This window comes from Conger conger, chromosome 8 (genome assembly GCF_963514075.1).
Source record: "Conger conger chromosome 8, fConCon1.1, whole genome shotgun sequence".
Lineage (NCBI taxonomy): Eukaryota > Metazoa > Chordata > Actinopteri > Anguilliformes > Congridae > Conger > Conger conger.
This window is the reverse complement of record NC_083767.1, coordinates 55,292,951-55,309,489: the sequence shown is the minus strand read 5'-3', so window position 1 is coordinate 55,309,489 and position 16,539 is coordinate 55,292,951. Positions and strand designations below refer to the sequence as shown.

Below are 16,539 nucleotides of genomic sequence, written 5' to 3'. Positions count from 1 at the left end.
GCAAATTTCAGAAGACCTGATCAGTTTCTCCGACTGCTTGTGTTCACCATCAGCCTCCCATAATTGATTTGTAAATACACACATGCTTGTCAGATTTCAGTGTGGACACCAGCTCATTACGGGAGTAAGAAAACGTTTTGCATTGTTAAACCATTTTCTATGAATAATAATGGATGGCACTTAAAGACTGCCTTTCACAATCTCAAAGTGCGTTACACAGTGAAGGGGTAAGCTTACGGCAATCACCACAAATGGGAGAACTGCTTTTTCACACATTCAGAATTGTTTATTGTTTAAAAGCAATCATTCTGCATTCTATTCCGATTCATTCTAACCCAAACAAAACAGTGGAAAATAAACAGACAAACTACTTAACATGGTGAACAAACCAAAAATTAACATTGTCTAGTATTCTACTGATCAACGAGGACACGACATATCCAAAAATTGCACATTAGCTGTCTCTTGGCATCTCTGATCAGGAAAACCAGCCTGAGAACAGTTAGGACTCCTGGGAGTCCTTGTGACACACCGGTGCCACGGCAACCGAAGGCATGCAAGTGCGTTTCTCCATTTCACTCCCGCGCAACCAGTACATCCCTCTGGCTGGCTTTGCTGTGGAAACCACAGCAACTACTGCTGCAGCTCTGAGTGGGAACAGAGGGGGCTTGGGACACATTCTGTTTGCTTTGTGATATTTGGCAGTGGATAAAGGGGGCGGTGAGGGGTCACTTCAGTAACACAAAAATACACCCCTGCGTGGGCTGTTGTCACAGCTAAATTGCTGGGTTTTTTGCCGAGTAGCCACGTCTTTAAAATGCACTGCACACCTACAAGGCTCGAGGGGGAGCGGGGGAGGGGGGGAGGGAAGGGATGTCGAAAAATTGGCGGGCCTCGCGTTTCAAGAAAAAGGCACGTTCTAGGCGAGGAGGCGGGCCGCCTGGGTCCTGACCTGGTCGTCGGGGTGCGCCAGCAGCAGTGGCAGTCTGTGGTGGAGCTGGGAGGGCGGGGCCAGCAGCACGCAGTACAGCGAGTCCTTGCTGCGCCGCAGGGCGTCGGCCACCTGTGCGGACGGCGTCCAGGTGCGCAGGTTCGCCACGAAGGCCAGCAGCCGCAGGAGCACCGGCGCGTGTGTGCAGCCGTCGACCAGCACGACGAGGGACGCCGGCGCCTGCGGACGCAACAGCAACACCGTCGCTACACAGCGAATCCTGCCGCCAGAACGCCGAGCCACAAATACACACCCCCCCCGCCGCTAAACAAGTCTGGGGGAGCCACGAATGCACAATACCACACACTGCCACGGTACGGAAGCGGCCAAGCGTATGCCTGACTTTGCGGTTCTGCCTGCGTATCAAATGTCTGCCAAATATGTGTCGCCATTATCCAGTCACTGACAGCGGCTTCAGTTCAGCGGTCTAATATAAATTGATGGAAGAAAGATCAGGGCAGTTTAAAGACGGAAGATTTATTCCTATACTAAGCCGTGCAATTCTGGTTCAGTCTGTTGGCCAGGAGATATTCCGGGTCCAACTTAATCCTAAAAGTAGGGGGGGGGGGGGCCACGTACAGTGTTGCCCAGACAGCCATCAATCACTCGGGCGACAGTCTAACCACAGCTGAGGTGCAGCAGCAGGTGAGGAATTGAGATCTGGCTGTGTCCTCTGGACACAATGCAGCCCTCCTAATGCAGGAGGACACCGTGTTCAAGAACAAACGCGAATGCGTTCAAATACTCACACAACCACTCACCTGGGCTTGAACAATGTCCTCCATCATGTCTGGATTGGCAGACAAATTCACAAGGACCTTCAAAACCTGAATCTGAAAGGAAAATGATAACGGGCATTAACATTTTGTTCACATTTGGAGAACTTCATCAGTTTAATCTGTTCCATGTCCCCCACACACAGCGAGCTACTTGTCTACAGGACACATATACCAGCTGCAGCAATGGATTTTTCCATTAACATTTGCACATACACATATAAATGACAATATACTTTAAAATACAAATGCATTCATGCTCTTGGTTAATATCAAGCATCTATAACAACAACCTTGGTTGAAGAAAATTGTAGGTTGCTTCAAGTCTGGTTCATAGTCACATTGAGATGTTGATAACTTTTTTTTGTTACAGGTTACGCATATATTGCATTTGTCACTCTACCGTGGTGATGAATGTTAGGTGTTTTTGAAACACTGAATAACCAATATTTCACACAATAGTTTTGATTAAAAATAAAACTAAATAAATTAAATGAATAATTGAAGGTAATTTGCTTGACACTGATCAAGGCATCCCACTACTATAGCATATCTACTGTATGTCCACTGGTATCTGACCTCTGTCTCATGCATACCTGCATTTCTTCATTGCTTACAACCAGCAGAGACAAAAATAGTGTAATAGAATTCTTCATCAGGTGTTGGTGGTTATTGGTGACAGACATATTGGTCAGCAGTCTTAGAGAAGCCAGCTGGAGGTCAGAGTTCACTGGTGACATTTCTATCAACTCCAAAACCTGTGGCACATAAACCTGCAGAACAACAATCATCACACTGCAGTGAAAGAACATACATTAATGTTGACTGGGATAATGCTAAATAACAGTATATTTGATAGTTGCTTTAGGAATGAAACCTCATGTCTGACAGTACACAAGACACTGGGCAGGTATACAGTGCAGCATGTGCCTACCTTCAATTGCTCTTGGTTCCGAACATTCATGCTCAAATTATTCAGAGCATTCAAACAGTGCGCTCTGGTATCGGGCACAGGATCTGACAGCAGACTGGCAATCTTGTGAAGGCCACCCAATTCACAAATAATCTCCTAGCGAATGAGAACAGGGAATAGATGTATTAGCCTTAAGACAAAAGTCTCAAAACCATTAAACCTTGAAAGAAGTAGATATATGACAGTTTGATTTATTTCCTTCTTCTTCTTTTTTTTTAAGGAAGAGCCCATATACCAGAGCAGCACGGTTCATATTACAAACACAGAACAGCTCTGATGAGCTGTTAAGAGAGCTGTCCTACCTGATTGACGGAGAAGGCAGCAGCGTTGCCTAGCGTAACCAAGACTTGAATTCTGTCAGAAGGGTTGGGATTGGTCTCCAGCAGTGTAAGGAGCATCTCCATGTGATGCGGTTGCAGGGTTCCAGGAGACTGAGATAAAACCTCTCCTGGAGATTAAACATTCTGTTTCTTTCACCATTAATTTGAAAATCCAACATCTGTATGTACTAATTAAGCATTCATATTAGATACTTGCACGTAGAATGTGTAGCGTTAACTAGCTAATTTCACGAAAATCTGTGGCACAAAACAGGTTAATTGAACGCTAACCTGTGGCATAAAAAGGGTAATAAGATAACCTGTGGCACAGAAAAGTAAATTAATCAGACATACAAACCTAGCTAGGGTGTCGGCAATTAGAAGGTTACCGCGTTGGGTAACAAGTAATATTTGACTAAGATAGCTAACTTAAGTCTACTTCCTAGGTGTGACAGAAAGGCAGGCAGGTAGCCAACGTTAGCTTCGTTAACAATGCATTTGTACGGCTAATTTAGCTAGCTAACGTAATATATTTTTCCTAGAGATTAGGTTCTAGCTTGATTGGTGGCACACTTCATGACTTTCAAAGTCTCGGTAGCTTCCAAAAAGCTACTTGACTAGCTAGCAGGCTCCTTCGATAAAACATGTTTAAACTTATTTCTAATAACGAGTTTGTTCATTGGTCTTACTTGATGGCATATTCGCGGCCCGAGTCTCGCTCTGATGAAGTAGATTTAGCCCAGAAACCTTGGCCAGCAGAGTCCCCGGCTGCAGAATCACTCCGCTGGAAGCCCCCCTTTCGGGACCACTATCACTCGTCCCGTTTTTGGATTTCTTGACATTATTAGCATCACTCTTCCCACTCGCCACAAGTTTATATATGCCATAGGAAGCCCCAGCTCCAACAACTATCCCTAACAGAGCCTTCGTATTAAACAGCCGGGACATGATACTGTCATCATCTCCCATGCTGGACTAGAAACACGTATCATTAAAATATCAGCTACAAAACAGCAAAGTAACGAATATAATGATACATTTCTTGTAAGCAATCCATGAATGTAAAATAAATCCTCACGTTTTTAATGGCCATGCTACACTGCCTCTGTACCGTAATGCAGAATATATGGGACAAACAAAACGTTTCTCAGAGTTGTTCCAAACGAGAGAACCCCGGAGTGAATCACCTGGTTTGCCCAGAAGTTCTACCGAATTCAGTTAGCTAGCTATTGCTAAGAAAATATTAATGAAAATATTAAATAGTAATAATAATGTGGTATATAATAATAAACATGTGAAGAAGAGTCGTGTGGAAATATGCGGAGAACATGTGCTTTAGTTCATTTTGTTTTGTGTTATTTATGAGGAATAAATGTGATTAGCTGCTCACTGTCAAAAACAGTTGTAAGTATTCTTTAAATTGACCATAACATGTATTTGCAGCGAGCAAACCTCTAACTTAAGTTGTTCTGTAATTCATATTGGGCGGGTTCATTTTGTTCCAGGAATTGTTTTCAACAGACCAGCATGATGTACAGTATAGCCTGTTGGTTACTTAGTAACTGTAGCTAACTACAAAATAAGTTTATGGTGCCCAACTTTTGTGCTGAGTAAGAGATATTTCAGCTGTTTCATTCATTTAGGTAGTTTCCACATTGGCGAAAATGACATCAGTACAGAATGCAGAGAAGGTTCTGAGAGACTTCATCAGTAAACACTCTCTACCCGAGATCTATCAGGTAAGTTTTTATTTAATATTGCTTTAATTTAGTGATGTATAGCTAGCTAAGTAGCGAGCAATTTTAACTCTTAAAGTGCTTGCATAATTAGCTTAGTTGGATAGTAGCTTTTTGCTAGAGCGAGATTTCAATTGAATTTAAGTTATTTTGAATTTTATATTAATACAAAATTAAGATGAAGTCAATGTGTTCAATAAAAAAAAAAATTGTAAGCACAAAATGAAATTGTGAACTAAATGATTGGGTTTCTTCTTTTCCTGTTTGATATGAGCTGTTCATTTTAACAGGCATTGTTGGCTGGATTATGTTCCCCATGTCCTAAAAATACAATACATTTACTGGAAATGAAAATCATGGAAATCCAGGAAAATTGGAACGTGGATATTGACTGGTAGGTTTGAAGTACTACCAGGTACAACTATCATGTTCCACCAATCATAATCTAATGGATAAATCGGTGTGCATACTACATGCTTTTCTGAGTTCATTAATATGTAATACTCATAAGTGTTATGAAATAATGAAAAATAAAGTCTACCAAAGAGCACTGCAAACCTAGCTGAGAAAATTATGTCAGCTGTATCTAATGTCATATGCGGAATATACAGGCATGTTTAAGAAGCTTTGAAAGACATCAGAGTTGTACAGAGGAATTCTTGTTCAAGCCATAAAACCAGGAGAAATGGAAGTGGTATAGTAGCCTTCTAGCATGTAAGGTGAGGATTGGTCCATTTAATTAAGGACCATTTGAATGAACTATGCATAGCTGACATAGTTCGACATAAAAATGTTTGAACCTATCATTTTTTTATAAATTGGATTCTGCATTTGGGAATCATAAGGCCTTAGAATAGAATTTATATAAGAAAAGCACAGAGAAAGGTTTAAGGCTGAGTATGGTTTTTTTGAAACAGTGATTTTAATATTTTAAAAGTCATCTGTAAAGTGGGCCATAGAGTCAAGTCAAATCTGCATAAATCTGTGTAAATCTGTGAGCTCAGATTCATATATGTTTATGTTTCTTCACACATTGTTTTTCATGTATGAAAATATTTACTGGAACCAGAGGTATGAACTTTGGAGTTTGGCAAGGCCTTAATTGACATTGGCATTATGCAGTCATAATAAACTATGCTTATATTTATGAGAAGCAGATATCATTTTGTTCCTGTTCTTCTTACACATTACCCAGCAATTTAATAATTTTCTTTACTGAAAACCTTAATTTAATTATTCATGAGTAAATGTCTGTTTGAAATGTTTTATTTTATAATCACTAGAGGGCAGCATGTTCACCCGTGAACAGAACTAGGACATCACAATGTTGCTGCCTTACTTATGGGAAACGAAGGACTCATTTTTGTGTCATCTTTAAGGATATACGCAGACAATTTGAACTGTAGGGAATATTTTGAATGATTTATTTGAGTATGTGATTTGTTAAATATCCTATATGTGTTCGCATTTTAACACATCCCTTCTTTGGGATTTTTTTGTACAGAAAGTCAGCATAGAGTCTGACTGGTCAAATATTCTGTCAATGGTGCCTACTAAAACAAGGCATACTCCAATACAACTTTCTCATTTTCATCATGAATTTCAGCCATTAAAAGTGGGGTTTTTTTTTTTTTTTACCCACCACTGACACCCGCAACTCAACTTACTTCATGAAAAGGTGATGTGTGTGTATTTAAATAGGGGTGAAGTTTACATGCCTACCCTTGTCTAGTAATGGACTACATAAGTAGTTTAGTTAATGCTTTATCAATCCTGAAAGGAATATTCAGTCTGTCAGAACCATTATACTCTACTGAGTGAGGGCACAGTAAACAGTAATCCAGTACATTTAGACTGAGGGGTACAGAGCTCCGTGGGCAAAGCTGACATATGGAACATGTTAGCAGAGGCTCTTGTCATTGAATCATGAAAATCTCACAGGAAAGAGAGGGGCCCTGGGATCAATTAGCATCACAGGAATGAAAGGCTTCGGTGAACTAAGCAGCCCTCTCCTATTTCATCCTGAGATTCCTATAAACATCGGCCCTTACGGGTGCTGCTAAAACCAACATACCCACATTCCTACCAGGAGTCAGGGGCCGTGTTCCCCGGTCTTGAACTCTTGTGGTGTGCAACAACTCACAATTCTCATGGAATACATGGTTGCCTTGTTTTTAAGAGATGGGCCATTTATCTCCAACTCTGCCAAAAATGCCCCTCCTGCACTACCTCTCTGCAGCACGGGGGGGATATGAGAACAACAGTGCTCTCAGGGTGTCATCTGGTGGGCTGAAAGATACTGAGGGGCACATTAGGTTTAAGGAGGTACTTTAAGTTTCTCTTGGATTCTCCACTGGTCATTGAGTTATAAGGCTATTTTCCGGGATCAGTAAGGAGATGCAGTTTCCCTCGGTCCCCGAGTGTACATCAGTACCCACTCACCTGTGTCAAGTCAAATTCCCAAACTATGACTCATGCCAGCTTCATCCTGAAGTAAGATGTAAAGGAAGCTCTTTCTCTTTCTGCATTTTAACTTAAAGCAGACTTTGTTTCCCCTCTCCACATAGATTCTCCAATGGAGAACGGAACATATGGAGGGGTGACATGACAGAATGGTCACAGAAGTTACAGGGCAGACTGGTTGTTTTCCATGCTGCTTTTATTGCTAATTGTGTTCTACGGCAGGTTGCGGATGATGTCACTATACAAGGACAGCTGTAAAAGCCCAATCATGGCTGTATGTTTCAATTTGAAAAGCCCATAAAACCTTTATGTTGTTGTATCACCAACATCCTCAGGCCTGTTGTTAATTTAGCAACAGCGATATTGCTGCAGATTTCAAGTGAAGTATTGGATCAGGGCAGTGGGTGTTTTGCACTTGAATTGCCTTTTCTCCAGTGAAACTGTCCAAATCAAACAACATCTGGGGATGTTTTTACACATTTTCATCCCCATTTTTGAAACTTCTCTGAATCCTGTTTGTCTAATTTTCCCACTGATGTGGCTCCCTTCCAGGGCACCAGTGTCCTCTGAAAAGCTTGCAGCCAGCTGTGGCTTCTTCTCTACTCCTTTCCAGTAAACTAATTCATCTGCACAGTTACTGCACCAGAGCACTCTTACTTGGCTGGTGCACAGGCACCTAGTCAACCAGGTCACTCAGCCAGGATTTGATTTTGCTCCCGGAGAGGCTGCTGTTTAAATTGGCACATCGTAGGAGAAACCACCAAGTACATCCCAAAATGAGATTAATCTTGTCAAAAAAAATGTTTGTTACTTTCAGGTATTAATTTCATTCAGAATCTTTGCATCTAAACTTTTTAAGTGATGAACACCTGTCCTTCATTTTTCATAAATTCTGTCCAAGATGCCTTTGCAATATATGTCATTTTTACAGATAAGAATGAGTCCTATGACTGGTAACATGGGCTGTATTTTAGGACACATTACTGGACCTCATTTCAGTCATTTAAAGGCAGATACAGTCTTTATCGTATTCCTGCAGCTAGACGGGTTAGATGGCCTGGTCTTCACATCATATCTTGTGCTCCAACTCAGTCCAAATTTTTTTGTTTGCAGGAACTCAATTATAAAAGCTGTGGAAGAAATTACTTTGGCGGCGGTGGAGGGAAACATAGCACCGGGGTTCTTTGGAAACATGGATGACAGCATGGTTAAGTCCCTTTTTAAACTCTATAATATTTAGCGATGCGATGTGTGTCATACTCTTTAAACGAGGCAGTGGATCCAAAACTGTCGGTCGTAAGAGAATTATGGATGTGTTGCTTCTTGCAGGTGACAAAAATGACACATAGTATGTGATATTCTTTTCTTTGTCAAATGCTTTTGTGTTGCTCTGTACATAAAATATCCATTGCTCTCATTGTAGTGCAAATGCATCTTTAAAAAAAAAAACAGCTTTGAGTCCTACAGTGGTAAAGCTAAATGAAAGCTACTCAACTGTGGAAAGTCTGTAGTGAACAACAGGATGTTGTGACTACCCTGAGAGGCCACCGATAGGTCGTCCTTTTTCATGAACATAAATATTGTGCGTTTCCTTCTCCCAGGCTCTTTCACACCTGCTTGAGAAGGCATACACATGTTACCGAAAAAGCTTGACAAAAATGTGCTTTAAGTGAGTGCTTCATTCCCCACACATGTCTGAATCAATGAAGCTCAATGCTAATAAAATGGGAAATGGGTTTAATTATCTGTGACTGATTTTATTCAGATTATTCCATTACTATTTTCTGCATATTTGTAGAATATCATATACACTGAAAGGGGTGAATGGGTAACAAAAAGTAAAATTATGTGTGTGTGTGTGTGTGTGAGTGTGTGTTTGCACGCAGGTGTGTGTGCGTGTGTGCACGTGCGAGCACACCTGCCTGCATATGGAGCTTGCATTATTGTGTTTCCAGTTAATAAATGTAGGTCAGAGTGGGCATATGGTCCAGTCGGGTCAGCGGTTGCCACGTGTTTGATATCAGTGTCACGTTGACTGAGAGGGCTTTTGTGTCTCTCTCCCGCTCCTGAATAGCCGCGCTCTCTCGGCGTAATTAATTAATGACGCCCCCCCCCCCCCCCCCCCCCCCCCCCACCCACCGTGTACGCAGGGCTTGGGTAAAGTTCATTTTGAGGAGGAGGAAGGAGGCGGCGGAGCTGGTGCTGAAGATGAGGACTGCGGAGGACCTGTACGAGGAGACGCGGCAGAGACTGGCCCTGCGTCGCTGGCGGGCCTGGCTGCAGATGCGCACGCGGAGACAGCACGGTGGGTCCCTTCCATCAGCCGCTAACGCGCTAACGCCGCCAGCGCTGGCCCCTTTGAAGCTGTGGGAAAATACACTGTTGTTTTCTGACGAGGGGGAAATTACTTCAACCTACAGATTTATTTCCCTCAACCTGCCATCCTCCAGCGCGGGGAGAGACCGTTGCCAGATATCATGTGGTAGCCAGTTCTCCAGATGTGTCCATTGCATCAGATTGCTGAACAAATTTATTTAATTCATACATTTAAGGAATTAGCTGTGCTTTTTTTTTTTTTTTTAAAGTGGGATATTGTTTGGTTATGTGATATCATGTTCCTCAAAGTATAATCTTACAATTTACCACCCATTTATACTGACAATTGTATGAAGTTGTGTTACTGGGATAGGAATTCATGTTGATGTGCAGATTGTGCGTTGGGCTCCTAGAGAGCTATTCTGGAATGCAATTAAGCCCTGAAGACCTAAAGGTCATAACAGCTATGAAACATAGCAGGTTCTCTGCTGTATGTTACTGACCAAGTCTCCATTGATGTTGTCTGAACACCACAAGACCAGGGGAAAATGTAAATAACAAAGAAAATAAAAATATAGCCCCTGTAAAAACTACAGTGCAACTGCATGGCACTGTTTCAAATGTTAATCATTAATATTCTAGAATTTATTGTGTAATTTAGACTTTTTCAAGACTCTCCTGGTAAACTATGTGTTATTTTTCCAGACGCAGTAAAGAAAATTCAGGGGGTCTGGAATGCAGTCCTCTGTCGGATTGTTCTTCGAGCCTGGCAACATGTCGCTCAGGACGCCAAAAAGACCAGGGAGTACTTTGAGGTAGCTCTGTGCCTTTTCACTTAATGGCAGAGGACATACAGTACAGTACACATTCGACAACAAAAAGGCAAAGATGCAGAGAGTCTCATTCAGTTATTCTCATACCCAGATAATTCTGGGACGGTACTGTTGCACTGCGAGCGAGTAATTATGTGAGTCACCCCATTTTCCGTTAATAGATTGTATGAAGAACGTTGAATATCAAGTAGCAGACTGAATACAGCCAAATCCGGAGTCAGAGCCTTTTCTAGAATGGAAGTCATTTTGCCGCCTTGAACTCAAAAGGATGAAGCTGACATAACAATTCATCTGTATTTTTGATAAGGAAAGCTGATATATAGTACAATACACATTGGAAAACAGGCCATATGAACAGTTTTATGCAGTTTTACCCTAATAATTCCTACAATTATGCAATTTTTAGATTCGCTTACATTTCCTGAATGTAACTGTATCTACGAAACTACATAATTGAAGGAATTATGAAATGCTAACTATGAATGTAAAATTGGTATCTGGAACGGTACTGTGTCACTGTGATCAGGTCATTGTGTGTGAGTCATCCCATTTTGCACAATTTCCCTTCTATGAATAGAGTCTATGAACAAGTTTGAATTGTATGAACAGTATCAAGTACCAGAGTGAATACAGCCACATCCTGGTGTCCTCTTTTGTAGAATGGAAATAATTTTGTCAGTTTTGTCAATTGGGACGGATGAAGCAGACATGAATGTGTCTATTTTTGACCGGACGTTCGTATTCATTTTCATGTTTTGACAAATTTCTTAATTTCAGTTAGTGGAAGTAGGCTGGTAGAACTTGGAAGCCTAATAGAGGATTGTTCATTCATCCATCCATCCATTATCCTAACCTGCTTATCCTGAACAGGGTCGCAGGGGGGCTGGAGCCTATCCCAGCATACATTGGGCGAAAGGCAGGAATACACCCTGGACAGGTTACCAGTCCATCGCAGGGCACACACACAATTCACTCACACACTCATACCTATGGGCAATTTAGACTCTCCAATCAGCCTAACCTGCATGTCTTTGGACTGTGGGAGGAAACCGGAATACCCGGAGGAAACCCACACAAACACGGGGAGAACATGAAAACTCCGCACAGAGAGGCTGACGGGGAATCCACTGACGGAGGATTCCAACCCAGGACCTCCTTGCTGTGAGGCAGCAGTGCTACCCACTGCGCCATCCGTGCTGCCTAGAGGATTGTTATGAAATAAATTATGTTTCATGTTCAAAGGGTTGCTAATGGGGCGAAAGAGAGGGGGGGGGGTTACTATGAATGCAGTCAGTGTAAGATCATGTGGAATATAAGCTGAACAGTTCAGCTCCATGCTCTACTGACAATTCACCGTGCTTTCCGAGTGGCAATTACAGTGGGATTCAAATGCACTCACAGACTCACAAAGAAAGGGCCGATCACTAGTAGAAGTGTGTTCACATTCAGATTGTTCACCAGCGAAGGTGAAGGAGCTCAGCCATCCGGGAGGACCTCAAAGTAGAGCCACTGCTCCTCCACGTTGAGAGGAGTCAGTTGACATGGTTCGGGCATCTGGATGCCCCCTGGGTGGAGTTCCAGGCACGTCCACCTGGGAGGAGAACCAGGGGCAGACCCAGGATGCATTGGAGGGATTCTATCTCCCAGGTGGCCTGGGATCGCATTGGGATCCCCCGGATGAGTTGGAGGAAGTCCCTGGGATGAGGGAAGTATGGGCTGCTTTGCTTGCCCTGTTGCTACCGTGATTTAGTGGTTAGAAAATGGATGGATGGATGGATTGTTCACAGCTCCTGACCAGTAGCCACAAACATAAACATAAACCCAGGTTTCCACTCAACCGCAGTGCATGCTGGGAACTCAATTAGCAGCATGGTCCTTGTTCTGAGACCTGAATTGTGTCCGCTACATTTCCGCGGGGGCAAACCGAGGCCATTGCACTGCACTTTCATGTTAAACTGGGATGCGAAATAACAGGCTGATCTTCTCACTGAGTAAGGAGCCGTGCAGATGTGTGTGTGAGATATTCAGGGTGTTTACAAAGGTACGGAAATAGCTACAGCTGTGAGGTCCTGAAGAGTCAGGCTGCATGCCACTTGTGTGTGTGTGTGTGTGTGTGTGTGTGTGTATACACGTGCGTATGTGTGTGTGTGTATGTGCATTTGTGTGTACAATGTATTCATTTTTTCACCTTGATGTCTGTTCATAGCGGCTGGAAAAAGGACTGCTGGAGTCTGACTCTTACAACATGGGCGGCACACTCCTGGAGGGACAGGATGGAGTGTCCCTGTTGCCCTGGAAAGTGGCGCTGAAGGTATGATGACCCTCTCCAATCGGCCACATCTCAACGAGGCGGTGACACTCATGCCCATTTTTGTGATGTCATGACTTTAACATCCATCCCGGACTTAAACAGACGGAGGAGAGCAGATACCTGCTCCAGCAGAGGCCACTTCATCCTGTGGCTTGACATTGTGTGAGCTTGTACTGTCACTCCGCAGACAAAATATCACATTCATGTCACCTCCACAGTGGGGTCAGTGGTAGTTTGTGGCTGTTTTTTTGTTATGCCGTTTAATCAACTGTTTATATTCAGTGAGTTCTCGCATGTGTCAGCCGGAGGTAGCTTTGCCGGTATTGACTAAATAATATAATATTTGCATTAAAGAGCAATTAAAACAACAGAATCTGAACATTCATAAAATATAGTTGGTAGTGTGATTGTCACATTGTGTTTTTCTCAAAAACCCACTGTTGAATAAGAATACATTCACTAAGCTTTTTTTTCTTTTAGATTCTTTAGATGTGTCAATGGATGCTTTCTGTAAAAGTACAGTAGCTTTTTTTCTGAGTTTTTTGAGTTTGCATTTTGTTATAATTATTTAGATGAATGCTCAGAAAGCAGTGTTTTGCAGATTTGATGATTGTGTGTGTGTGTGTGTATGGGCGTGTGTCATCACCTGGTGAGTGCTTCGCCAAATTGTTATGAGAGGATGTCTCGTCACCTCAGACTTGTAACTTCAAGCATGCCCTTAAAAAGCTGTGTGAAAGATGGTTTCGCTGAACCTGGCGTAGGTCTGCCAGTGCATGCATGTGAATAACCCAGAGCATACAAGTCACAGCACTGCGGAGGATGAGGACTGATGCTCTAGTGAATTAAATGTTGAAGCTAATCTAAAGCACAAACCTGGAGGTGTCATCTGCCACAAATCATATCTCAAAAACCTTAGCAAATTGAACTGATTTTACATGACCAAGAGAAATGGTCTTTTTCTTTCTTTTACGGGAATGATTCCTGTAAGGTTTTCTCACAGACATAAATCACAGTAATATGGATTTTTCTTGAAAAATTTGAGAGGGTTCAGTTTATAATAGCCTCGTACTGGTTTCTACCAGTTTAAGGTGGTCCTCAGAGAGGAGGATTGAATGTGAACAACACAGAAGCGATTGCATTCTAGTGGTTCTGTGGTTGAGCAGATTTAGAAGGGCAGCCAGACCACCAGCTCATGATATTTCTTGGTTATATGCATTTATACTGATGTCCCTATTTGCTCTTCTGACAGAGTCTATAGTCCCAAAATATGGTTGCATGAGTTTTCAAGCCTTTACAGAGTCATCTAGTCTTTACCCATACTAGTGGCTGGCAGACATTTCTTGACTCTTGGCAGCTACAGTATTTTTAAGTTCTATTTATAGAATACATAATCTTGTAAAAAAAAATGTGCCCCTCCAAACCCTTTACTATATTTGGAAATGGACTGTGGTTCTGAGCATTTGTCTTGGAAATGTCCAGGAAACACTTATTAGATTAAATTCTTATTAAATTCTGTATAATTGTTGGAAAGCAAAAACGGTAAGTGGAAAGTAGTCAGTTAACCTAATTTATTCAAAGCTTCACCTCAGTTAATTTGAATGTTGACTAATCGCTCCACTTTAACAATGAAAAACTTAACGAAACTCGAGCAATCAAATACATAATTTATCTGGAGCGATTCTTCCTCAGTGAATGTTAAACAATGTATACAATCTTGAACGATTATTTAAATTTGGGTTGAGAAAGTAAAAACTTTATACATTTCCCATGTAGTTCATTCACTGTTCTGCAGAATATGGGTCCTGGTTAATATCCAACAGCATGTGCTATAGGCAGAAAAAGAGCCATTTGCTTGAGCTTAACATTGTCTGTGTTGCCATACATTATTTTGACACTGGATACATTATGTGAAATTAACATTATGTGAAATTAACTTTTGTCCTTTTTTTCACAAATTTATAAAAGCTTCCACAGTTTAACTGAAATGTTCTCAGTACAGTCATGCTGTGACCCTGAAACTATGGAGCTCATGAAAAGTGGCAGGCTTTGTAATTTCACGCAAGGGAATGAGCTATTACAAGATCTGTATTTGTGCTAAGCCTATCTGTGGATCAGTAAATGTTTCTGCTGCAAAGCTTGTTAAAAGGAACTGAGCTGATAATATCTTGCATAGTCTATTTTATGATTTTATGGTTCCCTTGAATCACTGTTAAATTTGCGTTTGGAAAATAATATTGTTAATGTTTGCTTTCATATCTTTGTGACAGCAGTTGAATGAAAACTTTTTTTATGGTTCCAGTGTTCACACTAGATCTAGTATGATATTGTCATCGAGTATTATTTTCCACTTAAGTGATTTTACCTGCACAGAATTCTAAAACTACAGTTGTATGGTCTATCTAGAGATGCTTTCATAACATTTTTAAACTAGAGATGTGCAGATGTTTTGCTAGGTGGTTGCCAGGGTGTTACTGGGTGGTTGCTAGTTATTGATGAATGCCAATCAGAGAGGTTGGATGTGTGGTTATTTGTGTAATGCAAGGCAATTGTGGCCATGTAAGTATATGGAAATGCTAGAGAGCCTGGTGACCTCATCAGCTGGGGCGGCAACAGTTCAGCTGCAAGACATTCCACTGTTCTCCACATTCTCTATTGGACTTTTTTCGCTGGAAAACCTTAAATATTTTGGAAATGATTGGGAATATCGAAAAGCTGTGAACAAGCACACCATTCGGGACCATGTCGGGAATTTTCCAGTTGGCTTGGTGTCCATATCTCGAAAACTGTGGGAGGTGTAGGCGGACAAAAATCTGGCAATCACACTAATAATGTTTTTGTTTTTTTCTTGCGCACAGATCTTTAAGAATTTAGAGGTTGGTGATCTAGTGAAATGTTGCCAGGTGTGTCGGACTTGGAAGGCCATTGCCCAGACCCACACCCTCTGGAGTTGTGTGAGTTGCACCTCTCTTACAGCCCCCAAATACAGTGAGTTCCATAAGTCTTGGGACAGACGTATTTTTCTTGATTTGACTGTGTGCTGCACAATTTTCTGTTTGTGATCAATTCACATGTGGCAAACGTGCAGCTATTCCAAACCTTTTATTTGGGAGAGTCACTTTCTTTTTTCTTATTTTCAACCTCATAATGGCTTCCTTGACTTTCATTGGCGCAACTCTGGTCCTCATACTTGTCAAATGCCAATAACTGACTCCAATCAAAAGCCTAGAATCAAGGGAAGATAAAAGTGCTCTTATAGCTGCACTAAGGAAGGGACAGAACACGCATTAATCCGAGACACCTGCGGGACTATATTTTAAAATTATATATGGTGAAACTATAAAAATATATAAAAATAGGCTTTAACATCTGCACTTTAACCACATGTGAATTCTTTGATTGCAAATATAAAATTGTGGAGCCAAATAAAGAAATAATAATCTTTGTCCCAAGACTTATGGAGGGCACTATTTATATATATATGCTGACCATTCTTCACATAAAACAAGTCATTTCCTGTCATTTCTGAGAATGAAGATGTTGCCAGGGCTGTTTTATTGATTCCACGAACACGACATCTGTTTCGAACGTTCTCGCGGGTGTCTCGTAGCCAAAAAAAAAAAAAAAAAAAAAAAAAAAAGGCATTTCTTCCGCCCACAGATAAACTTCTCTTCGGAGAGGCGGCGGATCACGGACGAGGCCGTGGCGCGGATCCTGCAGAAGTACCGTCCGTTTGTGGCGCACCTGAACATGCGGGGGTGCTCCTCCCTGCAGGGGCCCGGCTTCCTGCGCATCGGTGGGTCCCGCTGCGCTCGCGCCTCGC

At 41.9% G+C, this 16,539-nt stretch overlaps 2 protein-coding genes across 2 annotated transcripts in view; one reads left to right on the top strand and one right to left on the bottom strand.

Annotated features, from left to right (window-relative positions):
• Positions 1 to 264: 264 nt before the first annotated feature.
• Positions 265 to 4,201, bottom strand: armc10 (armadillo repeat containing 10). Its single transcript, XM_061251529.1, has 6 exons — positions 3,750 to 4,201; positions 3,043 to 3,188; positions 2,702 to 2,836; positions 2,364 to 2,540; positions 1,753 to 1,824; positions 265 to 1,171 (listed from the first exon to the last, which is right to left on the bottom strand). Exons 1-6 carry the CDS (start codon positions 4,027 to 4,029, stop codon positions 920 to 922), a joined length of 1,062 nt encoding a protein of 353 aa, XP_061107513.1. The 5' UTR covers positions 4,030 to 4,201; the 3' UTR covers positions 265 to 919.
• A 523-nt stretch (positions 4,202 to 4,724) lies between these two features.
• Positions 4,725 to 16,539, top strand: part of fbxl13 (F-box and leucine-rich repeat protein 13) — a 47,028-nt gene continuing 35,213 nt past the window's right edge. Inside the window, exons 1-9 of the mRNA XM_061250705.1 lie at positions 4,725 to 4,799; positions 5,087 to 5,190; positions 7,187 to 7,226; positions 8,861 to 8,928; positions 9,410 to 9,564; positions 10,281 to 10,390; positions 12,615 to 12,719; positions 15,575 to 15,670; positions 16,377 to 16,512. Of these exons, the coding sequence (XP_061106689.1) occupies positions 4,725 to 4,799; positions 5,087 to 5,190; positions 7,187 to 7,226; positions 8,861 to 8,928; positions 9,410 to 9,564; positions 10,281 to 10,390; positions 12,615 to 12,719; positions 15,575 to 15,670; positions 16,377 to 16,512 (889 nt within the window). The remainder of the gene's footprint in view (positions 4,800 to 5,086; positions 5,191 to 7,186; positions 7,227 to 8,860; positions 8,929 to 9,409; positions 9,565 to 10,280; positions 10,391 to 12,614; positions 12,720 to 15,574; positions 15,671 to 16,376; positions 16,513 to 16,539) is intronic.